The 27,674-nt window shown below is 45.8% G+C and overlaps 1 protein-coding gene across 14 annotated transcripts; it reads left to right on the top strand.

The window, feature by feature from the left end:
- Window positions 1–378: 378 nt before the first annotated feature.
- Window positions 379–27,674, top strand: Sirt5 (sirtuin 5). 14 transcript variants are annotated; one of them, NM_001440140.1, is made up of 10 exons: window positions 379–614; window positions 4,294–4,376; window positions 6,039–6,187; window positions 7,108–7,241; window positions 12,922–13,147; window positions 17,385–17,472; window positions 18,216–18,269; window positions 20,812–20,935; window positions 23,151–23,266; window positions 27,236–27,674. In NM_001440140.1, the coding sequence occupies exons 3-10, from the start codon at window positions 6,073–6,075 to the stop codon at window positions 27,309–27,311; spliced, it is 933 nt and encodes a 310-aa protein (NP_001427069.1). In that variant the 5' UTR covers window positions 379–614; window positions 4,294–4,376; window positions 6,039–6,072; the 3' UTR covers window positions 27,312–27,674. The 14 variants fall into 14 exon arrangements, 13 of the variants coding, with proteins under 13 accessions (NP_001427069.1, NP_001004256.1, NP_001427066.1 ...); XM_087590486.1 differs by lacking the exon at window positions 379–614 and adding an exon at window positions 727–832; XM_087590487.1 differs by lacking the exon at window positions 379–614 and adding an exon at window positions 2,518–3,487.

Below are 27,674 nucleotides of genomic sequence, written 5' to 3'. Positions count from 1 at the left end.
ATGGTGCATCAGGGCTGGGATATGGGGGGAAGTCCCTAGGACTTTGATGAAATACAATACCACGAATGCTAGAACCCGTGGGTGATGGAGGGCTACTCGCCAGGGTTTGCCGCAGAATTTCAGGGGAAACGACTCTGATTTTGCTAAGCTCGGTACTGAAACTGCCATCCTCCAGCGTGCTCAAGGAGGCAACAGAGTAGGCGTTAGTTCGTGACCTATTTGGACAGAGGAATGGATCTTGGAAGGTCACAAAGACACATCCAAGTCGCCTCACCCTCCACTGCCTCGCAGTCCCACCAATATTTTGCCGCGCTCCCGGTCTCCGGCAGGGGCCGCTGCAGCCGGGGTGCGACACCAGGAGTCGGTGCGCTCCTCCCCAGACCTCTCGTGCCTGCACCGTCCCCACCGCCTTTTGCAGGTTCGTCTCGGGCCCTGTTCGGGCTCCCAGCTTTGTCAAGGCTCCGCGCGCCGCATCCCGCGCATGCGCGCCTGGGTGCGGGTGGGTACCGCAGCGACCTTGTGGGCGGCTGGATGGGCTACGCGTAGGAGAGAAACCCAAGAGAGCAGCTGGGCCCGGGAAGGCAGTGACCGGAAGGAAGGGCACTTTGGCTAAGGTGACAAGGGCCGGTTGTAGTAGTGGGTGTGGGAGTGCAGAAAGGGTAGGATCGCGACACAGCCTGAAGGTAGAGCGGGCAGGATTTGATGATCTTGGCACCAGAGGGAGGGGGAAAGGTCAAAATCAAGCCACGAGCCGGGAGGATGGCGCCGCAAAGTTCTGCGTGGGGGGTGGGGTGGGAGTGGCGCAGTTTTCCAGATGGGAGATAGGAGCGAGGTAGGCCGAAAACCCTCATAGGGTGGGGGCTGGAGGCTGGGCACACACGTGTGATCAGCTGGGTCCTGGGCTGTACCCTTCTTTAGGGTTAGATGGCAGGGTTAGATACCCCTGACTGGAGCAGATGTGAGTTGAGCGGGTCGGCGTCAGGGCCTGGGGCTGCTGGGGTACTGATCTCATTTGTGGTGTCCTAAAAGCCTTTACGGAAGGCCTGTGAGCTTTCCTGCAGTCCAGTTGCCTTGTCTTCTGTCCCATGACTCCTCCTGCGTTTCAGTTGATTGTGTATATTTCTGGGCCGCAATGGGGGTGTTTTAATATATGCATATATTGTATATATGAAGAGAGAGCCAAGCTAACTAATATGTCTGTCATCTCGCAATGTTTTAGCAAGAACCTTTCTAGTCCACTCGTTTTTAAGTTTTGAAATGTACACATATCGCTTCATTATCAACTATGGTTGCTGTGCCCTGCAAAACCTCAGTCAGTCTTATTCTCTCTCCAGCCTAGGGTCCGTGCCCTTTGACAGTCATCCCCATGACCCCATCTTGTTCCCCACACCCAGCCTCTGTTGACCATCATTGCTCTTTGCTTCGGTGTGTTTGACCTTTATCTGCCCCTCCTGTGAAATCGGTACCGCTGCCCTGCTGTGCTTAGCTTAGCTTAGTTCACTTATGCTAGCAGGGTCATCCAAATGATAGAACCCGTTCTTCTGATACTGCATTGCTACCCTTGCCTCTTCTTCTGTTGGTTAACACCTAGATTGCTTCCGTGTGGGTGACGCCACAATTAACATCGGAGCGCAGATGCCTCCTGCCCACACGATCTTCAATCCCTTCAGAACAAGCCAGGAGGGAGGGGGCTTGCTAGAGCACATGCTAATTCTGGTTTGAGGTTTTTGAGAGATCTCCATATTGTTTATCAAAATGGCTATGCTAACTGACACAGTTATGCTAACTGACGCAGTTCCTTTTCTTGGACTTTAAAAAAAAAAGATTTATTTATTTATATATGTGGATACACTGTCAACATCTTCAGACACACCAGAAGAGGGCATCGGATCCCATTATAGTTGGTTGTGAGCCACCCTGTGGTTGCTGGGACTTGAACTCAGGTTCTCTAGAAGAGCAGGCTTAACCGCTGAGCCATCTCTCCAGCCCGTCACAGTTCCTTTTCATCCACACCCTTTGTTAACGTTAGCTTTTGTCTTTTTCATAACAGCCACTTCCAGTAGATTTGTGGCGATAGTTCATTGTGGCTTAATTCCATTGTCCCGATGTCTTCCTTTGAGAAATACCCATTCAGGTGCCCTGCTGCTTAATTTAGGGTTCTAAAATTAAGTGGCTTTCTTGCACCGTGTGTGTATGTGTGTGTGTGTGTGTGTTTGTGTGTGTGCATGTGTATACTGTGTGTATGTATTCTGTGTGGGTATACTGTGTGCGTAAACTGTGTATACTGTGTGTGTGTGTGTGTGTGTGTGTGTGTGTGTGTATACATACAGGATCATGGCATGGGACACGTGTGGAGGTCAGAGGACATCTTGCAGGAGTTGGTTCTCTCCTTCTAACATTTGACTCTTGGGATTGAACTCAGGTCTTCAGGCTGTGGTAAATGCCTTTATCCTTGGAGTCATCTCATATATATATTATATACACATAAATATATTATAAATATTTATATATATTATAAAAATTATATATAATATATTAATTTATATAATATACTATATAATATATTATAATTTATATAATATATATTATATCTCCATATATTTTATTTTATTTAAGTTATTTAACATTTTCTGAGATTAAAAGAATATGTGTATGGGTGTTTTGCTAACATATATTTCTACAAACTATGTATGTCCAATGTCTCAGGAGGCTAGAACAGGGTGTTGGGTTCCCTAGAATTACAGTTACAGATGGTTATGAACCACCAAACAAATGCTAGGAATCAAACTCTGATCCCTGGAAGAGCAGCCTGTGCTCTTAACTGCTGAGCCATCTCTCTAACCCCCTCCATATATTTTAGACATTAGCATTTATCAGATGTATAATCTGAAATATTTTTCCCACTGTGTAAATGACTGATTCCTTTACCACCCTGCTTGTTTCTGCTTTGATTCCCTGTGTTTGGGGTCCTAGCTAAGAAACCATAGTCCAAGCAATGTCCTAGAGCTTCCATCTTCTCCTTTTCCACACAGCGCCACCTACAGGTGGTATCCTCTGGTCTTTATCCTCTTGTCACTGATGTTCATGTTGTGCGAGGCAAACAACAGTGGAGCCTGGGCTTGGTGGCTCACATCTGTTATCCCAGCAATCGGGAAGTTTAGACAGGAGAACTGCCGTGAGTTCCAGGCCAGCCTGGATTGCTGCTGAGTCCTAAGCCAGTTTGAGGTACAGAGTGAGCACCTGTGTCAATCTCCTTCTGCATTCCCCAACTCAGGATCCTTGTCAAGAATATCATATGCCGAGCCATCTCCCCTTAGCATTATGTTTTTATTTGCTTATTTTTTTGCAAAGCAACTCTAATTTTGAAGGAGTTTAAGGCTTCCAGAAATAATGTGAACATAGTAGGACCTCCTAAGTATTTTTTTTTTTTTTTGGTTCTTTTTTTCGGAGCTGGGGACCGAACCCAGGGCCTTGCGCTTCTTCCTAGGTAAGCGCTCTACCACTGAGCTAAATCCCCAGCCCCGGACCTCCTAAGTATTATTCACTCACTCCTCACTAACGTTACTTCTTACCTAACTGAAGTACAGTGATCTAAATTAGGACATTTACAGGTGCCTTACCAACTAGTGTAACTACACGTCTAACTAACAGATGTTCACATTTTACTAGACGTCTCAGGCAGGGTCCATTTTCAGGTGTGTGACCCACTGGAGGCAGCTTCCAAGTTTCACCCTTCATAACCTTGCTAACTGTGTAATGAGTTTTGTTGGTTATTCCGTACAGTCCCCTTCAACTGGGTTTGGGTGCTATTTCTAGTAATTACCTAGTTTTAAAAAATATTTATTATGTATGCAGTGTTCAGCCTGCATATAGGCCTGCCTGCCAGAAGAGGGCACCAGGTCCCATTACAGATGGTTGTGAGCCACCAAGCGGTTGCTGGGAATTGAACTCAGGACCTTTGGAAGAACAGTCAGTGCTCTCAACCTCTGAGCTGTCTCTCCAGCCCTAATTACATGTTTTGTTTTGTTTTTTTAAACAAAACCTCAATCATTCTATTTTACCAATGAAGATGTGGGAACCAGAGGCTGGGGTGAAACCCTGCTAGCCCAGCAAGACAGAGAAGGGCTTCTCAGCTGAAGTTCCTTCAGGAATGCCCCTTTCTCATGATGACTCAAACTCTCTCCTTCAAACTCAATGTCCCTCCCTTCCTGTGTGCATCTCTCTATCCTCTTGACTCAGCCTTACTCTGTTTTTTTTTCCTTAAATAATATTATATTCACTTCCTGTCAACAGGTTGCTTGTTCCGCCTCTTGATCTTCGGTTGACTTTATTTAATCCTGTTTACAATGATCAAGCAGAAAATGCTTGGATTAAAGGTGTGTGCTAAGGCTGAGCCGTATCGCAAGTAAAAACCGGGTTTTCCAGCAAATAACACAATCTCGGGGGTTCGCGGTGTGATCAAGCACCCTGCGACAATTACATAATGTTTCGTGGGAGAAAAACCAAACAGAAACAAAACTTTACCCTTCCTGTTGAGTCATCCGTGGGAGGCAGATGAAGTTGCCACGTCTCGTGATCACAGAGATAGGCTTTATCTATTCTGGAATGGCATGGAAATACAACCACGAATTCTTTACAAAAATTGTCATGTATGTGAACGAATGTATGTATATATACATAGTCGTGCGTGTATAAGTGTGCACGCACAAATGTACCTGGGCATGCGGAGGCCAGGGGCCATTTTTGGTTATCCTTCTCTATTGCTAACTTATTTAAATTTTCTAAAGAACAGTTCTGTGTATGGGGGTGAGTGTTCAGACCACAGCACACTGTGAAGGTCAGGGGACAGCTAAAGGAGGAGTCAGTTCCCTTGCTCTACCATGGAGATCAAACTCAGGTGACCAGAGTTTGGCGAGGCTGCCTGGCGGGCCATTTCTAACCCCCCTCTCCTCAGTGATGATGATGTGTGGAAGCACAAACCTTTAACCCCCAGCGTTTGGGAGGCAGAGGAAGGCAGACGGCTAAGAGTCAGAGATCGAGGCCAACCTGGTCTACAGAGCGAGTTCCAGGACAGCCAGGGCTATACAGAGAAAAACCCTGTCTTGAAAAACCAACAAAACAGATAACCCAGTGCCTCTGGGCTTGGCCTTGTGTCTGACTCTGGTCTGGGGTGGGGGTGGAGGTTTCACATCCCTCAGGCTCTCAGAGGCTACTGCAGGTGGGCAGTCCAGCTGAGGAGAGCTGCAAGTCTCAGTCCAGAGGATAGACGAAAACATGCAGGCTAAATGTCTATCAGAATTCTGTTGCCAACCACGTCAGTGAAAGGAATCCTTTTATTTTCTCTTTCTTCATTTTGTCTCATTTTTGTTGTGGTGGCTTTTTGTTTGTTTGTTTGGTTTGTTGAGACTGGCTCTTTCTGACCTCCCTGAGGATGACCTTGAGCTCCCTCTCTTCTAGAGTCCCCCATGTTTAGGGTATTAGCCATACAGTCAGTCCCTTGGTTACCTTGACCTATGACCTCACTCAGGGGTTTTTAGCTCCGTTGGTGCAAGGTTCCGTGTTCAATAAATCACAAGATAAGGGTCTGGAGTGTAGTAGGTCCTGGTGCCCGGGACAATCAAAGCCCTGGGTTTCACCCATCCCCAAATCTTAAAAAAAAATATTTCTCCCAGCAGGGCGGCATACAGGTTGTCATCTCCAGCTTTGGGAGTCTGCAGCGGGAGGAACATTATTCGACGCTTCCCTGAAATATATAACCAGACTCTCAAAACACAGAATAAAATTAGAAATTGTGAGATGTTTGATACTTCACTCTAACATAGATCTCACATTACACGGTGTGTTTGAAGTGGGCTGGACTAACAGCGTTCTGCTGGTGGCGAGTATACGTAGGAGATTTTCCACATACGACCAGTCACCTTGAGTCGACTAGCACGTGTTTGTACATATGTACATGTACAACACCTGAAGGGAGACTAAGGCACGCCGTATGCGAATGTTTTGTGATTGTTTCTATGCGCTTTTTAACTTTTCAACAGCCTGCCCAGGGAAGTAATCCTTCAACAAAAACCTATGCGACCGCTCCCGGTCGCTCCCGGACGTCTCTTCTCCCAGCTGTGTTGTGGACCGAAGCCTTCAGCCTCCCCACAGAGCAAGATCTGCCTCACCATGGCTCGTCCAAGTTCCAGTAAGTCATCCTTATCCATGTCTACGCCGGCCACGGTGCCGAGGAAACTTTGGCATGATTTTCACGGGGGCATGTGAATAGGAGGGGAATTTAGATATTTGGTACCTAGTGGGCCTCCGTTCAGCTTGGTCACAAACACAAAGGCTTTGTCTTGACTTTCCACAAGAAGTTTGGACCCTTGAACCCTTTTAAGTTTAAGAATGGGCCGTGCACACCATGCAGCCCAGGGAACTTCTATAGAATGTGTATAGAGAGACTAAGTATATTAGGCCACAAAGAGGTATCTGAGGTGTAGCTGAGATGCTGTGCCCATGTGTGCCCAAAGCTCTCGTTTCCTTGAGAGGCTGCCATGCACTCACCCATCAAGTGTGCAAGCCTGTATTTATTTATTTATTTATTTATTTATTTATTTATTTATTTAAGGGACAGGGACATGTGTGTGTCATAGTGTGTGTAGAGGTCAGAAGGAGGCAACTTGTAGAAATCCGGTCTCCTACCACCACGTGGCTCCAGAGATTGAACTCAGGTCATGGCGTGGTGGCAAGTGCCCTTCCTCTGAGTCATCCCAGCAGCGCTGAGGAATGCTTTTCATTGGGATAGCCAAAATCTTTTTTTTTTTAAGATTTATTTATTTAATGGGTGTGAGTGTTTGCCTGCATGTTTGCATGCGTGTGCCTGGTGGCCACGGAGATCAGAAGAAGGCACCAGATCTCCCGGGTCTGGAGTTACAGATGCTGGGAACTGAACCCCTGTCCTCTGCAAAAGCAACAAGTGCTCTCATTAGCTGAACCGTCTTTCGGCCCCTACTGGAGTAGGGTATAGTATACTATTTTTCAGTGTCAAGGTTCATACACCAGTGATGTGGAATATAAATGCCCAGTTGGTACCCTGGATTGACACAGGTTTTATTTTCTGTTTAGATATGGCAGATTTTCGGAAGTGTTTTGCGAACGCAAAGCACATAGTCATCATCTCGGGGGCTGGTGTTAGTGCGGAGAGTGGGGTTCCAACATTCAGAGGAACCGGAGGCTATTGGAGAAAATGGCAAGCTCAGGTTGGTAATGCTTCCAGAATACCACAGGCTTTTCTGAATGACACCCTTATGGAGTTTGATCGAGCGTCCATATAGAAGCACAGGGACAGTGTTTGAGATGGGCAGTGACCACTCTGTCCCCTTGGTTTTGCTCTCAACACACTATCTACGATGAACGACTATAGTAGCAAATCTGGGGCCAGGGAGATGGGTGCAGTACAGGAGAGCATCTGCTGTGCGAGCATCGAGCCTGAGGACCTCGGTCTGAATCCCAGCATCCATAGAAAGAGCTGGGCATAGCTCCGTATGCTTCCCAGCACTACAAAGGGGACACAAGCTCCTGAAAGCTTGCCTGAACTAAACAGGAAGCTTCTAGTTCACTGAGAGACTGTCTCAAGGCAAGAAGGCAGAGAGCAACAGTGTCCTCCTCTGGCTTCTGAATACTTCTACTGCATGAGTGTATAAAATCACATACTTATGCGTATGAAACACACACACACACACACACACACACACACACACACACCCCAGAAAGGGAACCCCTGACAGACCATATAGTAATGATTGCACCCCACCGTCCAATTTGGTGATGTAGTGTATCTTTTATTGTAGTCGCTAACGGGACTATGGATGAGGGGTTACTTACAAGGAACAGGCTAACTCAAAATCGGCTGCATCTCTAGAAAATGTACCTCAACCCATGTGACCCCATGGTGCATAGGACCCCAGAGCTTCTCTACACGGCTTGCAGGCAGCTCCAGAGGGAGCACCTTTCTAGCTAGGTGGTCAGTCTCCCCTCACAGCAATTGTTCTCTCCCTTTATACTCTGAGGTTGGGTCTTTAAGGTCTTTCAAGTTTTTTGTCTAGGACATGTGACCTTTGGTTTGCCTCCCATTCACCACCTAAGGCTTTGGGGTCCCTCCTTCCCTCCTGGGGAAGGGTGCATCTGCAGGATCTTACAGCTGAGCAAGAAACGTTCTTTACCTTCTAGATGTGAAAAGATTGTATCTTTTCTTCTTCTCTTTCTTTTCTTTTTCTTTCTTCCTTTCTTTTTTTTACAATTCAGTTCTTTAGGAATGGCCTTAAGGTACAATCATAAAACCTTGGTTACCACAGTTCAAAATGTAGATATAAATATCTAAAGATAATTGGAATTAAGTATTAAACATCATAAAACTTCTGTGAATCTTATTGAATGCTTAGAGCTTAGTGTTAAACAATTACACGAAGAAAATGACAACATAAATTCCATGGGGTTGAATGGACTTATTACTATAAAGCTTTATTTTTATTTTATTTTCTTTATGTGTATGTGTGTGTATCTGTGTGTGGGTATATGCACATTATGTGTGGGTTCCCAAGGAAGCCAGAAGAGGGCGCTGGATGCCCTGAAGCTAGAGGTAAAGGCAGTTGTGAGCCATCCAGTGTGGATGCTGAGAACGGAACTTGGGTTCTCCGCTACAGAAGCAAATGTTCTTAACCACTGGGTTGTCTCTGCAGCCCTGCTTGGTTAGTTTGCTGTTTTATTACTCATCTTTTGTTAAAATAGACACAGACAAATGTGCCCATTTTTAGTGTACAATTCAGTGAGTTTCAGCAGATGGATAAAGTTGTGTCATCAACACCATGGTTATAAGTTAGGACACTTCTGTGTTATATATTATCCTGGTTAGGTTTCTATTGCAGTGATAAAGACGATGGTGCAACTCGAGGAAGGAAAGGGTTCATTTCCTCTCATAACTCTCAGGTCACAGTTCATCACTGAGGTAAGGCAAAACTGGAGCCTAAGGCAGGAACCTGGAGACAGGAAGTGATACAGAGGCCATGGGGGGATGCTGCTTCTTACGTCACCCAGTACCAACGGCCCAGGGCCGCCACTACCCCAAGTGGGCTGGACTCTTCCATATCAATTATTAATCAGGAAAATGTCCTACAGACTAGCCTATAGGCCAATCTGATGGAGGCCTTTGCTCAATTGATCTTTCTTCTCAGATGACTCTAGCTGTGGCAGGTCAATAAATAACTAGCCACTACACACATATATACAGCTACACACACACACACACACACACACACACACACGGAGCTATAGGTACTTATAAACTATAAACATACATACATACATACATACATACATACACATACCCACACAGAGCTATAGGTACTTATAAACTATATACATACATACATACATACATACATACATACACACACAGAGCTATAGGTACTTATAAACTACATACATACATACATACATATACACACAGAGCTATAGGTACTTATAAACTATAAACATACATACATACATACATACATACACATACCCACACAGAGCTATAGGTACTTATAAACTATATACATACATACATACATACATACATACATACACACACAGAGCTATAGGTACTTATAAACTACATACATACATACATACATATACACACAGAGCTATAGGTACTTATAAACTATATACATACATACATACATACACACACACAGAGCTATAGGTACTTATAAACTACATACATACATACATACATATACACACAGAGCTATAGGTACTTATAAACTACATACATATATATACACACACACACAGAGCTATAGGTACTTATAAACTATATACATACATACATACACACACACAGAGCTATGGGTACTTATAAACTACATACATACATATATATACACACACACACAGAGCTATAGGTACTTATAAACTATATACATACATACATATATACACACACACATATATATGCACATGTATACATCTATACACACTATATGCACATATCCACCAACTACACATCTATGAGCCCTCTCTGTTGCTTTAACAGATATCTGAGTGGTTCCACTTGTAAAGAGAAAAGGTTGATTTTAACTCGGAGTTTTGGGAGTTTTCCTCCATGCTCCATTGGCCCTGTGGCTTTGGGACCCCATGATGAGAAAACACATCATGGCTGGGAGCATGGGAAAACACAGAGCAGATAAGGCTAGTCCCCTCACGGCTTCGAACCAAAGAAAATGGATGAAGCGGCAAGAGCCTCTCGCAGTGCTCGCATTATCCCCAGTGATCTGAGCTCTCCCATTAGACCCCACTTCTCAAGGCTCACAGCTTTTCACTTGTGCCAACTGGGCAGCCATACCCCTAACAACCGGGCCTTTAGAAGACACTGCAGATCCAAACGATAGCACCGTTTCCTCAGTTAAGCGAAAATCCTCAGTTTTAAATGTTTATTTCGTTTCTATTTTTAGTTGTATGCGTGTGGGCGGGAGCGGTACATACACTCGTGGTGCCCTCTGAGGATAGAGGAAGACGTTATGTCTACTGCAGCTGGAGTTACAGCTCGGGAGCAGCCAAATGTGGGGTTTGGGTCCTGGGCTTGAACCCAAACTGCCTAGACCTCTTTCTCATCCTGGAAATCTCTAGTTTTAGAGAGCAGCGAACTTTGTGTGTTGTGTCCATTGTGAAGCTTCCAGCCCCAGCAGGCTGGCACAGGATGTGGACCTCATATGTTTTGGTTGGTTAGATGAAGCCTGCAGAACTCACTCGCAGAGCGCACGCACTGACCTTTCCTTCTCCCAAAGGTTGAAGCGGGTGAAATTGTGAGATGCTCTGGCCTTCCTCAGGCCTAGGAGGGGAGAAGGGAGTAGGCAGCCCCTAGAGTCCAGGAAGAAAGAAGGTCCCCAGAGGCATCCCTGGGGAACAGCAGCTGGGGGCAGGAAGTGCTGGGGGCTGGGGTGGAGGTGGCTGCTCCAGTGTCAGAGGAAGCTCAAGAGTTTGCCTGTAAGGTGAGAGGTCAGAGGGCATATCTGATTCCAAGTCTGCCCCGAGGGCCCTTTTAGGTGCTTACAGTTCCCAGGTTACTGCACAGGTTGGGGGTGCTTGTGGGCGGGGGGGGGGGGGCATCTTTGATGTGTTTGTTTTCAACATTAACATAGACTGGAATGAACCCAGTCTAAGTTGGTTGTCTGTTCAGTTCAATAAGGACCTGAGGTGACACAGGCAGGATATGGGACATTTCCGTGACTGTTAACAGTTTCCTTGTGCACTTTCTGTCAGCTTCCAACCGGGACAGCTGTGCTATGTGCCTCTGCCACAGGGACGAACTGTCTGTCTCAGAAGAGGGAGAGTGTCTTAAGTCCAGATATTTTTTGCATTCTGTTAATACATATTGTTCTTATGCGCATGTGTGCGTGTGTGTACAGTATGGTTCATATATGTGTATGGCTCTGTGTGTATGCATTTATATATGTAGTTTGTAAGTACATATAGCTCTTTGTAAGCATGAGTATGTGTTATGGGTGTCTTGGGTGAGGGATGATCATCCAGGGGTACCGCCGAGTTCATTTCATGGGACAGACAAAGAATTGTATGTCCTGGAGGGACAGGAAAGTGAAGTAACACACACACACACACACACAAGCATACACGGGGGGGGGGGGAGCGCTGACAGAGTGTGTGACAGCCAGAGATCTAAAGCAGGGACATGCTTTGCCCTGCCCCAAAGTGAAAGCAGAGACCCCTGAGGTTCCAGAGGGGAAGGAGTTATCTTCCTGGGAGGGGCCCTGGGGGGCGGGAATCTGCCTAATTTGTAGTCTCTAATTGGATTTTCTACAGGCTCCTGGGAGCTCTCCCTTGCTGGCCATGTTGTAGCAATGCAGTCGTGTGTCATGTGTGTGTGTGTGTGTGTGTGTGTGTGTGTGTGTGTGTGTGTATGTATGTATGTAGCTTTTATATTACATACATGCATGTGATTTGTGTGTAGATTGAACATATATCCATGTAGTTGCATGCATGTGTGTATATATTTGTTCATATATAAATACATGTAACATAAATTCATGTTTATGTTTAGTTGTATGCATGTATACATGTGTACCTCTAAGTATATGTAGCCATATGTATATAGCTGAATATATTGTATAATTGTGTCTAAGTGTGTATACATATGTAGTTTGTATGTGGCTACATGCATATAATTGTATATGTGTGTATGTGTCTGATTTACATGTAAATATGCACAACTGTATGTTTATGTGTACTTATGACTATGCATGCATATGTATGTAGCTTATGTATACTTATATACATGTAGCTATATATATGCATGCAGTTGTGTGTATATAAATACTACATGTAGTTTTAGCATAAATACATGTAACTATGTGTATGCGTATAATTGTGTATATATAAATATGAATACCCATACGGTTGTAGCTCTGTATATATGCATGCACATGTGTGTAGTTGTATACATGTATATAGTTGTGTGCTGTGTGCTTATATGTGCTGTGTTTTTAGTTGTGTGTGCAAGTATGTGTGTCTGTGCATGTATCTGTGTAGTTGTATGTCTGAGCTCCTTCCTGTACCCAACGTATTTTACTGCGGCATTTTTCATTTCATGATTTTCTTGGAGATCCCACACAATGAAATAGATTTCCTATTTCTCAGAGCTCCATGGGAGTAAATTCCAACCCCAGATCCTTCCCTACCATGTCACTTGACCTGCTGTTCATAATTTGTGAGCTCAGCGAGGGGGTCGTGTTGCTTCTGTCTCATCAGTAGGAAAGTTAAGAGTGACCTGTTGGTCCCAGGGCTGGGATCTAAGCCGGTGCTATGCAGTCTAGCCTGGCTTACTGCTGCTCATTTCCACCCCCACAGGTCCCTCACTGACCTCTGCCTCTCTCCCCTCAGCACCTGGCGACTCCTCTGGCCTTTGCTCACAACCCCTCACAGGTGTGGGAGTTTTACCACTACCGGAGGGAGGTCATGCGGAACAAGGAACCCAACCCTGGGCACCTGGCCATTGCCCAATGTGAAGCCCGGCTGCGTGACCAGGGCAGACGGGTTGTGGTCATCACCCAGAACATTGATGAGTTACATCGAAAGGCTGGCACCAAGAACCTGCTGGAAATCCACGGTGAGGAAACTAAGACTTTAAGACACAGCTTGTCCACCCTACTCTGCTAGACACCTGTCCTTCCCCCAAATGCTGTGACACTTCCCTCGGCGACACAGCGTTGCCCAAGAGCACCCAAACAGTTGGTAACAAGGGACACCTTGCCCATCGGCACAGCTCATTTGTCTCCTGCAACTTGGTAGTTGGAGAATGGACTCAGACCAATAGTGTCAACACCCCTGGGTTCAGTTAGATAGGCCTTACCTGGACATACCAAAACAAACCCACATTTCTCCCACGGCCCCCGCCGCAGATGGGGTAGGATTGGTGTCCCACCATCCAATGGAGATGTGCTGCCTACACAACCACAAGCCCCTATTCCTGGGGTGTCTATGGGAGGAGGCTGTGCTTGACACAGATGTCCATGGAGGGAAGCAGACTGGCATGGGTGCTAGCATCACTGTGGTTTCAGCAGGGCCGGACATGGCCAGAGGTGACTTCAGCATCCTGGGGCATTTACTTATCCCTTGTCCTCAGTAGGGAATTTGCCAATGAAGTCATCCTGTTCTGCAACAAGCCCATGATGTTGTTATAGCATCCATGAAGCCCACCATGTTGTTATAGCATCCATGAAGCCCACCATGTTGTTATAGCATCCATGAAGCCCACCATGTTGTTATAGCATCCATGAAGCCCACCATGTTGTTGTAGCATCCATGAAGCCCACCATGTTGTTGTAGCATCCATGAAGCCCACCATGTTGTTATAGCATCCATGAAGCCCACCATGTTGTTATAGCATCCATGAAGCCCACCATGTTGTTATAGCATCCATGAAGCCCACCATGTTGTTATAGCATCCATGAAGCCCACCATGTTGTTATAGCATCCATGAAGCCCACCATGTTGTTATAGCATCCATGAAGCCTACCATGTTGTTATAGCGTCCATGAAGCCCACTATGTTGTTATAGTGTCCATGAAGTTTGTCTTGCATCCCTCTGGCTTCTTTACTCTGTGGATTTCCATTCAAGACCATTAGCTTCAATGTCTACAAACCCAGGGAATGGTTCCTCGTGTACAGGCGGAGAAACAGTCCTCTCATGTTGTCTATTCTGTACAGGTACAATGGAGTGCTACGCTCAGCCACCTTACGGTCATCTGACACAGAAATCTCTTCTCTGGTTGTCTTAGTTAGGGTTTCATTGCAATTCTTATAAAGGAAAACATTTCATTGGGACTGGCTTACAGTTTCAGAGGTTCAGTCATTATCATCATGGCGGGAAACACGCAGGCAGACATGGCGCTGGAGGAGCCGAGAGTTCTACATCTTGATCAGCAGGGAGAAGAAGCAACTGTGAACCACCCTAGGTATAACTTGAGCACAGGAAACCTCAAAGCCCACCCTCACAGTGACGCACTTCCTCCAACAAGGCCACACCTACTCCAACAAGGCCACACCTCCTAATAGCGCCACTCCCCTTAGGCCGAGCTTTCAAACGTCTGAGTCTATGGGGGCCATACCTATTCAAGCCACCACACCGGTCAACACTTAACTCTGCTGGCTGGCTGTCATTTGTCACATGTCTCTGCTTATTTCCCTGCAACGTCAACAACACATGAGCCATTTTCCTAGCCATGCGTCTGCCTTACAGGGTTCTTTGAAAAGTTACAAAAGGTCACATTGGTGGTGGTGGGGGAGGTTCTATTACAAATGATGAGAAGAACTTTTTCCTGAGGTAAAAATAAAGGAAGCACCCTCATTTCATTAAATTCAATTATGATTTTAACATGCATAAGCTACAGTCTCAGAGAAGTGGGATACTGAGGCAGGGGAATGGTGAGAGTCTAGAGTTGGAACCAAACTGAGCAACATAGCAATGCCTGTCTTTAAAAAAAAAATAATAATCCCTGAAATAGTTCATTTTTTGTCACTGTGGCCAATTGCCTTCATAGAAAGATGGGTTATGTGAGCCCACGGTTTAGGGTGACACAGTAAGTGTGGGTTTATTTTTGCTCACAGTGTGGACGTCTGGTTATATCACTTCCGTGCCCGAGAGGCAGAGAGGGTTGAACCTCAGAGCTTCTCTTGTGCTACCCTCTGCGTCCCTGGATCTCACTCTGTAGACCAGGCTAGCCTCGAACTCGGAGAAGCACCTGCCTCTGCCTCTTGAGTGCTAGATGAAAGGGATTTGCCACCATCCCTGAGCTGTCCTTTTATTCTGTCCATAACCCCATCTCTAGGATGCTGCCCCTTGTATTTAAAGTACGTCTTCCTCCCTCTTTTTAATTTAAAAAGTTTTATTTTTATTTTGTTTTATTTTTTCCTCCCCGATTGTTTTCCTTCTGTCTTTCTAAAGCCAACTCTTCTCATGGGCTTTCGGTGGAGTTTGTGGGTCAGTACCAACAGATCTAAGTTGTGTGAAAGTGTTTGGTCCTTCTAGGGTTCATGAGATTAACTCCTAGCCACTTGGATGTGAATGGCTCAGCTCACACAGCACGCAGGTCTTGAGGACACTCGCTTCTGAAAGCCCCTGACGTTTGTGCCTTCTTGGGCACAGAAGTGATATGACCAGACCCTCACACTGTCAGCCAAACTAAACCCACGCTAAACCGTGAGCTCAAATAAACCACGTCTGCTTTGTCTGAGTGACAACCGCCTTGTCCTTGAGCACGCACTGGCCTATGTATGTGCAGTGCATTGGCTGCACACACCTGTGGCCCCTTTTTGTCCCCACTGCTGTTTCTTCTTATTTTGGTCATATTGTGGCCAAGATCTGAAGGAGCTGTTTATTTGATGTGTATGGGTATTTTGCTTGCATGCATGCCACACCCCCTGTGTGTGTGTGTGTGGTGCTTCTGGAATCCAGAAGAGGGTGTTGGGATCCTGTGGAGCATTAGTTATAGAAACGTATGCACCACCATGTGGGTGCCGAGAATCGAGCTTACATCCTCTGCAAGAACACCAAGTGCTCCTAACCACTGAGCCATCTCCCCAGCCTGGACTTCGCTCAGCTAAACTTCTTTGGAAACATCTTCACAGACATGCCCAGAGGTGTACGTGCTAGGCGACTATAAAGTGTATCGAGGTGACAGTCAAGATAAACCGCCCCAGCCAGCCCCTCAGAAAATTATACCGCTGGGGTGCTCCACTGGGGTCGCACGTACTGCCAGAAAGACACACCCTGAACGTGCTAGTTGGGAGCCTGAAGACGAGCTTATGTTTGTCATGCGATGGTTAGCGCCATCTGCTCAGCCTGGGGTAGAGGGGAGATGGTCCCTAAAGAATGCCGAGTAGGCACACTGCAACTGTTGTGTACTATGGTGAGTGTGTACCTCGGCACCCTGTGCAGGCAGCAACCGAACTGTGGCCACCACAGTGCAGTGCAAATGGTGGCCCTTACTGGCAGTTCTTACTTGTTAATTGCTCACTTACTGAGTTTCTTTGCCAGAAAAGATTCGAGTTCTATTAAATCAAAGGTAAGATTTTGGGACGCTCAGAACAAACGATTGACCTTTTAGGTGTGAGCCTAAACCTTGGACAGCTGCACTGTCTCCCAGACCACTGGCCTTTTGTAATTAAGTGCTTAGTAACCCAGACCCTTAGCTTCAGGTCGAGCAGTTGCTTCCCTCTGGAACACTCCAGTTGCATCCGGGCATCACTCCAGGTCAGCTGCATGGTGTTTAGCCACATGGTTATTTCCCCTCTAGGTCATGATGTCCTTCCTTGAAGGCATCTGTTTTTTGGTTGGTTAAATAGCAGTACATATGTGGTGGTTTGAATAAAAATGGCACCCAGAGGCCCATATATTTGAACTCTTAGTCATCAAGGATTGGCACTATTTGAGGAGAATTGGGAGGTGTGTCCTTGTTGGAGGAAATGTATTACTAGGGCTGGGTTTTAAGGTCTTAAAAGCCTGTATTAGGCCAGTGTGGATCTCGGCCTGTGGATCCACTCTAATGCCATGAGTGCTGCCATGCCCCCACCGTGCTCCCACCATGACAATAATAGAATAGCCCTCTGAAACTGTAAGCAAGCCCACAAGTAAATTCTTTCTGTTCTAGGAGTTGCTTGATCTCGTCACAGCCATAGAACAGTGACTAAGACAGCGCGTTTTTATATTCCCCATGATTCCCAGGGTGGACCTAACCATAAAAATGAACATTGGATGACATTTATTGTCTGGCCTCTCAGACATGGAGGCTTTGCTCCGACGATACTAAGCTCTGAACTTGCTTGACACGTGTCCTTTCTTTCAGGAACCTTATTTAAAACTCGGTGTACCTCGTGTGGCAATGTTGCTGAGAACTACAAGAGTCCGATTTGTCCAGCCTTATTGGGAAAAGGGTAATTATATCAGAATAAATGTCCTTTCTCCTAGAATCAAACATGACCATGAGGATATTGGATGCTCACTGAAGGTTCCAGTGGATATTTTTCTTTCTTTTTTGTTTTTCCAGTGGCTATTTCTGAAGTGTAAGACCAGGCATGGTACAGATATTTGATGAAAGAAATACTTGACTCATTTGCTGTGCTAAGTAAAAAACTGTAGGGTGTCAGAGATGTTTGCTGAGCTGTGATTCCAAAGTCTTATTCACACAAGTTAACACTGTCTCCACATATCTGGGTGTTAGTGCAAAGACCACAAGAAACACAGGAAAAGATTAACTGTGACCGTGAGGAACGGGAGACTGTGGGGAATTTTTATTTCTCCTTCATATCATAGGGAGTTTCCTAACATTATTATGATGGATGTGTATTATTGATTATAATTTGGAAAATTTAGGAGTCAACTTAAAGTACTGGAAACAAAATATCTTCTGGACCATCTCAGAGCAATCCACAAGCAAAATCTTAGCATGATGTCATTGGAGAAGCATCAAATTTTCCCACTCAGACTCCCCTACACAAATTCCCTATGAAGCAAAGCCAATAGTCAGTATTGCGGACTAATCCTAATAAGTCAGCACACATGAGCAAGCTTCGTACCTCGTGCTGCCAGGCAAATGCACAAAGGACCATGTTGTGTTCTCCCTCTGTGCCTTGATCTTACCATTAGCATTCATTCTCTTTAATTCTATTTACCCCAGGGCCCCAGAACCAGATACTCAAGAGTCCAGAATCCCAGTCCACAAACTTCCCCGGTAGGTAAAAAAACTGTTGTCTATCTGGTGTTCAGGATTGGAGGAAAGAAGGGCAGGAGAGATGGCTCAGTGGTTAGGAACACTGGCTGTTCTTCCAAGTGTTTGAGTCCCAGACCACACATGGCAGCTTGCAACTATCCTAATTCCAGTTCCAGGGGATCTGACACCCTCATACAGACGTACATGCAGGCAGAGCACCAATGTCCATAAAGTTTAAAAAATGTAAAAATCAAAATATTAACTTTCTTTTGGTTTAGGGAAATGCCTTTTAAGTGTAGCAATGACCCCTGACCTCTTAGTGCATGGTCGAAAGGACAAAAGATGAAACATCTTCCAGGTCCTTTTTAGAGAGTCAGTTTTGCTATGTTACCCAAGCTCGTCTCAAGCTCCCAGGCTCAAGTGATCTTTGTGCCTCAGGTGCCCAAGCAGCTACAAATGCCCTGTCTGACTTTGATCTCTGAGTCCTGACAGATCCCTGCGGGGTCTGGGAAGTTTCTGAAGCAGTTACGTGACAGAAGGTGATCTGTGCACTGGACTCACCCTATAATTACCATTATAGACCATTTATAGTAGAATTAGTAAGTAGCCCTCTTCTTCTTCCTCAGCATGTCTCCCAGGCCAAGACTAAGGAGGTGACAGAGGTCTTGCAAAGGTGAAATTACAGAACTAAAAATAAATAGATAAATGGGGCTGGAGAGATGGCTCAGTGGTTAAGAGCACTGGCTGCCGATCGAGAGGACCTGGGTTCAATTCCTAGCACCCTCATGATAGCTCACAACTGCCTGTAACCCCATTTCCGAGGGATCTGATGCTCTCTTCTGGCCTTGAGGGCACTGCGTGCTCCTGGTGCACATAGATAAAGGCAGTCAGAACACTCATACACATAGAATAAATACATCTAAAATAATTAAGATATAGTTTTTGTATGTTATAAAGTACATTAGATTTTTAAATTGTGGGTTTTTCAAAACCAGACAGTGGAGCAGTGCTTCCAAAGGGAGTTCCTCAGGGCCTGGAAGATGATGGGTGCTACAGTGCTTGCTAGGTAAGCAAGAGAACCTCAGTGTGGATTCTCAAGACTCCCAGAAGCGCTTGGCATTGCCATGGTACCTAAAACCCAATGCCAACACACATCCTTGGGGCTTGCTGGGCAGCTGGTCTAGCCATACCAGCAACTTCCAGGTTCAATGAGAGACCTGATCTCAACAGATCATATGGAAGGCAATAGGGGCAGATGGCCTAGCTGACCTCTGAGCTCCACATACACACATGCGCAGGCCAGAGCCTCAGCACATGTGTGCACATGCACAAAACAAGGCAAGCAGACCTCTGTGAGTTCCAGGACAGCCGGAGCTATTTATCTAAAAACCAGCGTCCCCCACGCCCCTGCCAAAACAAAACAACAACAACAACAACAACAACAACAAAAAATAAATAAATAAATAAATAAATAAATAAATAAATAAATAAATAAAACAAGGTTTTGATTTTAAAACTATGTCTATGCACATGTGCCAGTATGTGGGTCTGTATACCTGAGACACAGTGCCCTTGTAGGTCAGAGGCATTTGATCTTAAGCTTGAGTCACAGATGGTTGTGAGCCACTAGGCTGGCTGGGGTGTGGGCTCTTCTTCACTCAGAGATCACTCCAACCCTGCATCGCTGCTCTCTACAGCGTACATACACTCCACTGATACTTCTTTGGTTTATTTTAACCACAGACCCTTTTCTTTTTTCTTTTTTAGGGGAGTGAGTTCCAGGCAGGGCTTCTCTTTGTATCCCTGGCTGTCCTAGAACTCACTCTGTAGGCCAGGCTGGCCTCCAACTCACAGAGATCTGCCAGCCTCTGCCTCCGGAGTGCTGGGACTAAAGACATGCGCCACTACCGCCTGGCCAAGAAGTGAGATTTTCAAAGCTATCCCGATGGCCCAGGCTTGTAATCCCTGCTGTTTCAAAGGTAGAGGCAGGAGGATCACAAGTTCATGGCTGGCCTGCCCCACGAGTGTATTCAAAGTCAGCCGGGGCAATTTAGCCAGCCTAGGAGCAAAAAGTCAAAAAGAATTTGGGGAGTCAGCCTGTTGGTAAACTCCTGCTTTACCACCTGTTTACCGCCTGCAGAGCCCAGGTTTAAGGGAGAGGTAGAACAAGGTAGAGGAGAGAGAGGATCTAGGCACAGAGCACATGGCTGTAGACCAGGCTCAAAAAACAAGAGAGCTGAGAAAGCAAATGGAGGTCATTGGTGGAAAGAGGTGGTCCTCGTGTTAAGGCAGCCCTGTGCTCTGTCTGGCCAATGGGAATGCGTCTGCACCAGCGAGTGCGGTAACCAGGGGGAGAAACAAGCTTTTAGCAAGGTCAAGCTTAGTTGAAACAGTGTCTACACAGCTCAGGGAATGAAGACAAGGTAAGAGCTCTAGAGAAGAGTCACCTCAGTGCCCACATCCCCGGCAAGTTCCCATTCACTGGCCTGCGTGGCAGCCTAGTTTTCCCGGGATCCTGGATAGTCCAGACCCCAGTGACAATCTAAGGAGGACCCTCTTCCAGGTGCGAGGAGGCAGGATGTGGAGGCTTGCTGCGACCTCACGTGGTGTGGTTTGGAGAAAACCTGGATCCTGCCATTCTGAAAGAGGTGGACAGAGAGCTCGCCCGCTGTGACCTGTGTCTAGTGGTAGGTCACGGGTGCCCCTAGCCTTCAGGCCCTGGGAAGACTCGGGTGGAGTGTCTGGTTTCCATCTTCCTCCCTTCTTTCTTGTCCTTCCACCCCCTCTTCCTCCATTTCTTTACTCCCTCCCTCCCTCCCTCTCTGAAAGGCATGTGTGGGAGTCTATAGTGTCCTGGAGAAAAACCAAGAAGCAATAAGAGCTCATCTTTTAAAAAGACTTGTTTTATTATGTTTAATTACGTTTAGGTGTGGGTATCTGCTTGTGGGTATGTGCACATAAGTTCAGCGTCCTCGGAGGCCTGGGCTTTGGGACACGGGAGTCACAAATAATTGTGAGCCACCTGGCACGGGTGTTGGGAACTAAACCTGGGTCGCCTGGAAGAGCAGCAACTATAACCACTGAGCCTTCTCTCCAGCCCCGAGAACTGATCTTAAAATATGAAACTATGTACGACCATCCTCTGAGCATCCCCCACAAAAACAAAACAAAAGGAACATGCTTTTCTTTAGAGCAGTATACATTTATTGATGTAATATTCTAACATACGTGTCTTCTGGGGAGCATCAGATGTTCTTTATTAATCTATCATACGTGTACGCATGATGATTGCGTGTTAATGTGCCACACGCAGTTGTGGAGGTCAGAGGACAGACTCGTAGAGTCAGTTCTCTCCTTCCACCTTTACATGGTTTCTAAGGACAGAACCGAGGCTGCCAGACTTTTACAGCAAACTCCTCCACCTGCCAAGCCGTCTCGCTGGCCCTGGCCTAGATTTTTAACTATGATGCACACTTATTATTAAACATCACTGATAAAATATGAAAGGATCAAAGCATAAGAAGGAAATAGCAATCACCACGTTATACCATCCGGAAATAATCACCAGCAGCCGTTCGGTCTTCCAGAGCGGCGGTGAGTGAACTGCATCCTCCGGATTAGCGCGATTTGTAGCATTGTGTGAATAGTTGTGTTAGAATAGTTGTGCCTTTCCACACATTGATGGTGGCTACTCTTGTCCCACAGTATGAGAGTTGAGTCCTGGAGGCAGAGTCTAGAAGGCTTAAAGAGCCTAACATTTACAACTTAACTGTCTGGCTCTTTTTGTAAAAAAAAAAAAAAGTTGGCAACATCTGATCTAAACCCCACTGTGTGTGTGTGTGTGTGTGTGTGTGTGTGTGTGTGTGTATGTGTGTGTGTGTGTATGTGTGTGTGTGTTTGTGTATGTGTGTGTGTATGTGTGTGTGTGTGTTTGTGTATGTGTGTGTGTGTGTAAAATACATAACACACTCTGTCTTGTGACTGCTTTATTTATATAATTAACATATTCCACTATTCCATGTCAACATATCCAAAGCTGCCACATCTTTTAGTTTACTGCATGATTTTTCTGGTACACAGATCATATCATGAGAAAATTCTATTGGAGGTTATTTGGGTTATTTCAAGCTGTTTTTATGAATAGCAGCAAATGTAGCCCAGTAGGGTATTACATCACTATATAACTAAAACCCAGATTTGAATTCTTCATCCTCCTGCCTCTACCTCCCACATGCTAGGATTACAGGCATGTACCCTGTACCCACCTGTTTCACATTTTGGCATTTGATGAAGATGGGGCTCCTAGCATGTCCCTCAAGCAGTTTCCTTAGGACACATTCCCTGAATGGGAAATCACCTGGAAAATGCACACAGACGTCACAGTTTCTTTAGTGTGTCTTTAAGAGCAGAGAACCTTTGTGGTGGGTCTGTTTCCATCCTGCATTTACTGCACATATCCCATGTTGCACACATCCTCTGTGGCCAGATCGGTCATTAGTGAGGAAACCCACTTTTCAAAATGTGTTCTGGCCTTTGCATTCCTAGGGAGGGTGTGTGCATGTCAAAGGTTAAAGGTGACTGCATGTCAAAGGTTAAAGGTGACTATTTCCCACCTTTGAAAAAGAACATGGATCATTCACACAACTTCAAAGGCCAGAAGAAAAGTGACTATTGAGTCATCATGTCCCTTGGGCCATTTCTTTGATCTCTGTCCATTTGTGTAACTGTCCTTCTGTGCACTTGTTCTTGCCCACTCCCAGTGACAGGTAACACTTGTCTCCACACTGCACCTCCTGTCATCTAGTGCACCTTTCATCACACCTCCATTCCCGGGCCTGCCTGAGCAAGTTTCCCTGGTGTTTCCGTTCCTCCCAGCACGGTCACTGTCCCCTTGTTTTGTAGGTGGGAACGTCCTCTGTGGTCTACCCAGCTGCCATGTTTGCCCCTCAGGTGGCTTCCAGGGGGGTCCCGGTGGCCGAGTTTAACATGGAAACCACCCCAGCCACCAACAGATTCAGGTACGGGAACAACCAAGCTGGGTGATGGGAAGTGGAGGGTGGGCTTGGGGGGACGCCATCCCAATACACTGTGCAGCTCTAATTTCCATGGAAGCCAGAGAGGAGAATGCAGGCAAAAAAGAGAGTTGTGTCTTTGTACTTGAATTTTATAAAAGAACAAAATGCCATTAACTGCAGACCGGGGTGGCTGTATTTCACTACCCGGGAGTTTCCCATAGAGCGTTCCTTTATCCCATTGGCAGTCTCAGTTTTTTTCTCTAGACTTTATACTTGCCTTTGTGGTTTTCAACTAGATGCAGTAACAGCCTTTACATGTAGGTGACAGGCGCCACTTCCCCATCAGAATGGCTTTCTTGGGTGAGTGCTGTTACAGTAAATGCGGGGCATTTCCTGATTTCTTCATTGTTTTGTCTGACTGAACCCCGGGGGTCTGGCAACATCAGATTTGCATATGGCTGACATGGATAGAGATGGTGTACACGTGCTCACCACAGCTCTGCTTGGGGCCTTTTAGCACTTGGACCCTCAGTGCCCTCAGCCACCAGGTTGCCTCATCTTTAGACCTTAACTGAGGTACGCTGCGGTGTACCAGACACTGCTTTAGTCCCAAGGATAGGCTAGATCAGTACCCCAAATCCAAAGCTATCCTGTGAAGACTAGATGCTGGCGGTCCAGGCGTGCAGTAAGCGGTATGTGTGTGAGTACGTTATCCAGCTTCTGGGGTGCCGAGGCAGCAAGGAGAGCCTCGGCATGGCTGGGTGTAGGGGACAGACAGGCATTAGGATTTGGGGTCCTCTGGGTAAACCCGAAGAGATTAATACACACACACACACACACACACACACACACACACACTGAAAGAACTTTCCAGATTCTGGGACTACCTGATAGAAAGGCCCAAGATAGTTGCACACTAGGTCATGTGGGGACCGCCAGGGTGTCCACATGGCTGCAGGGATGGTCAGAGGGGAGAGTCCAGGAGAGGTGATTAGGGCTAACAAAGTCAGTCATTGGCACATGGTGAGGAAATGTACTCGCTGCTGAATACTAATTGCTGGTGGAGGCTAGACATCTGAGCAATTCGCCTGAAAACCAATGAGTAAGCGGTTGCTCATCAAGGGGTTGAAGAGCCCTTGCTTTAAGTCCCATAGCCACATTTGACGAGATAGTCAGTCGAATGTGCCCCTGGCAGTGCCATCGCGAGTAGGCAACTAGGCCTTCTTTGCCTGTGTAGCTGGGTACCTATTGGTCTCTTAATCTGAAAGTTTACTTAAGAGAAGTGTAAAGAAAAAGGACAAATGTATGCCTTGAATTTTACATATGTATATATTATATATGATATGTATATATATATGTATATATAATATATATATTTCATTATCTATGTCCTTATGAAGCGCAAATGAATGCCCATTAGCTTTACCTTCGCTGTTTTTGGTTAGCACGCAGGCCTTCCATTAGATGGAATTGGCCAATAGGAGCCCACCTTTCCTCATTCCCATAACTCTCCTGGGGTCCCCTTAATCTTCCCGAAGATCCAGATCACCCCAACCCTTAGGAATAAAACGGGGCAGACACCCAGACTCCTGAACCAGCACTGATAGCTGGAGGTAGCTGGTTTTGCTTTAACAAGTGGCCCGTGGGTTCTTGACTGGAACTCCTTTGTGTGTGTGTGTGTGTGTGTGTGTGTGTGTGTGTGTGTGTGTGTGTGTGTGTATTACGTACACACATGCAGATAGATGCCCGTGGAAGCCAGAGGTTTTGGATCTCTCGGAGCTGGCATGACAGGAGGTTGTGAGCTGCAAAGTGTGGGTGCTGGGAGATGAGTCCTAGTCTTCGGCAAGAGCAGCTCGTGCTCTCAGCTGTGGGGCCATCTCTCTAGACCCCTGGTTTATTTCCTATTTTACTTTCTGGTGCTGGTGATTGAACTCAGAACCCGTGCATGCTAGACAAGCTGTCTAACGGTGAGCTAACTCTTTGGCTCAAAATATGTATCTTATTTTAGTTTCCTGTGTAGCCCAGGCTGGCCTCAAACTCATGATTCTCTTGCCTTAGCTTCCTAAGTACCAGGGTTATAGGCAATGCTCACCAAGTCTATCTAAAATACAGCCCATCTCATGTGCTAGTGGTGGCTTATTCTCCATCCAGCGACAGAGATGTAGCCCAGGATAGCACAGCAGAGTTCAACCACTGGGTTACTCTCCAGGCTGATGTTAACTTTATACAATCACATCTGTATACTTTTGCTTTTGTGGCCCGTGTTTTGAGACTCAAATCTAGAAGTCCATTGCCTTGAAGAGTTGTCTTAGTTTATTGTGAAGAGACACCATGACCAAGGCAACTCTTATAATGGACAACACTTAATTGGGCTGGCTTACAGGTTCAGAGGTTCAGTCCATTACGTCATGGCAGGAAGCCTGACAGCCTGCAGGCAGACATGGTGCAGGGGGGAAAGGAGCTGAGAGTTCTACAGCTTCATTTGCAAGCAGCAGAAGGGGATTGTCTTCCACAGGCGCCCAGGAGGAAGCTCTGGAATTCCATACTGGGCACAGCTTGAGCATTGAGACACCAAAGCCCACATCCACAGTGACACACTTCCTCCAACAAGGCAACACTGACTCCAATGAGGCCACATCTCCTAAGAGAGCCACACCCCACTGGCCAAGCTTTCAAACACAGGAGTCTGTGTAGGCCAAACCTTTTCAAATCACCACCAGTGTTGTGGAGTTTTCCTTCCTCCATTTTCTTCTAGTAGTTTTGAATTGCATTTTGTATATTGAGTGAGACGAGGGTCCAGTGTCACTTTTCAGCATATGGATGTCCGATTTCCCTATACCATTTATTGGAAAGACCTCCCTTTTCCCTTCGTATCACTGGTGGATTTGTGAAGTCACTCGACCATGGACTTACAGATTTATTTCTGGACTATATTCGGTAGTGCTGGTTGATGTGTCTGTCTTTATGCTGTTTTAATTTCTATCACTTTATACCTGTTGCAAGGAGCTCGTCCCCTGCAAAGACTCTACTGTCATTCTTTATGCTCGAGAGCTTATCAGTTATTGGGGTTTGTGAGGGTATCTGTGAGTTTTGGGGTTGTTTTATCTATATGAAAAACGACATTGGAATTGGAATAAGAATTGTAGTATGGATATTTTAACAGCATTAATTCTTCCAATCCATGTACATGGGATATCTTTCTATCCATCTATGTCTTCGTATATAAATATGGACACATATTATTTCAATTATGAATTTGGCATTACAGTGACAAAATGCACTGCAATCATGCCTCCTTCATCTGTCAGAATCAAGATCTCACAACATACAGACTTCAGATGGTTGTCTGTGATGTGTTACATTTTGTACTGTCAGAATTTGACTTAAAGAAGTCCAAGAAAGACAGGTTTAGTGGAGCACACTGTCTTAGTTAGGGTTCTTCTGCTGTGAAGAGACATCATGACAACAGCAACTCTTATAAAGGACAGCATTTATTTGGGGATGGCTTACAGGTTCAGAGGTTATCAGTATGGTGGGAAGCCCGGCAGTGTCCAGGCAGGAATTGCGCTGGAAGAGCTGAGAGTTCTACCTCTTGTTCCAAAGGCAGCTAGAAGATTGGCTCTCATGCGGTTGGGAGGAAGGTCTCAAAGCCCACCCCTACAGTGACACACTTCCTCCAACAAGGCCACACCTCCTAATGGTGCCACTCCCTGGGCCAAGAGTATTCAAACCACCACACCCATTTTTAATCCTGGCATTTGCAAGGCAGAGACTGGCTGATCTCTGTGAGTTCAACGCTAGCCTGGTCTACACAAGTTCCAGGCTAGCCAAGGTTACATAGTGAGATCCTATCAAAAGAAAAAGGTCTACTAAAAACTTTAAACACCATTAGTTGTATGCTATTGGCTGTAGTTGTTGCTTGTTTTGCTAACTTGCACCTCCTAATTCTGCTGTATGGCTTCTTACGTTCAGGTTTCATTTTCCCGGACCCTGTGGAGTAACTCTTCCTGAAGCCCTTGCTCCCCATGAAACTGAAAGGATTTCTTAATTGCCCCATGGAAAGAGGAGAAGATCCTGGAGCACAGATGCAGGGCACTGACAGGAGAAGTGGTTTTGTGGATGGTGAGCTGAACTTCGGAAAAAATCTAAAGATACCCTCCGAGCCTCTAGCAGACAGTCGGCTAAGTGACGGTTTCAGGATCACAACAGCAAATGTGTTTTATCTGGAAGAAGCTGTCAAGGTCTTCCATGTTATTTGATTTGACCTGAAATATGAGTATTTTGGATCTGATATTTTGGTTAGTTACTGGAAAGGAAAAAACTGTAATCAAATTGTTTGAAAAGATGGGAATTATCCCGATCGTACCTTTGCATCTTGGGAAAGACGGAAATAGAGAATTTAAATCCCAAA

The sequence above is a fragment of the Rattus norvegicus genome, chromosome 17 (assembly GCF_021556685.1).
Source record: "Rattus norvegicus strain SHRSP/BbbUtx chromosome 17, alternate assembly SHRSP_T2T, whole genome shotgun sequence".
Taxonomy (NCBI): Eukaryota; Metazoa; Chordata; class Mammalia; order Rodentia; family Muridae; genus Rattus; species Rattus norvegicus.
Note: the sequence above shows the minus strand (reverse complement) of the source record. Positions and strands in the feature narration are given on the sequence as shown.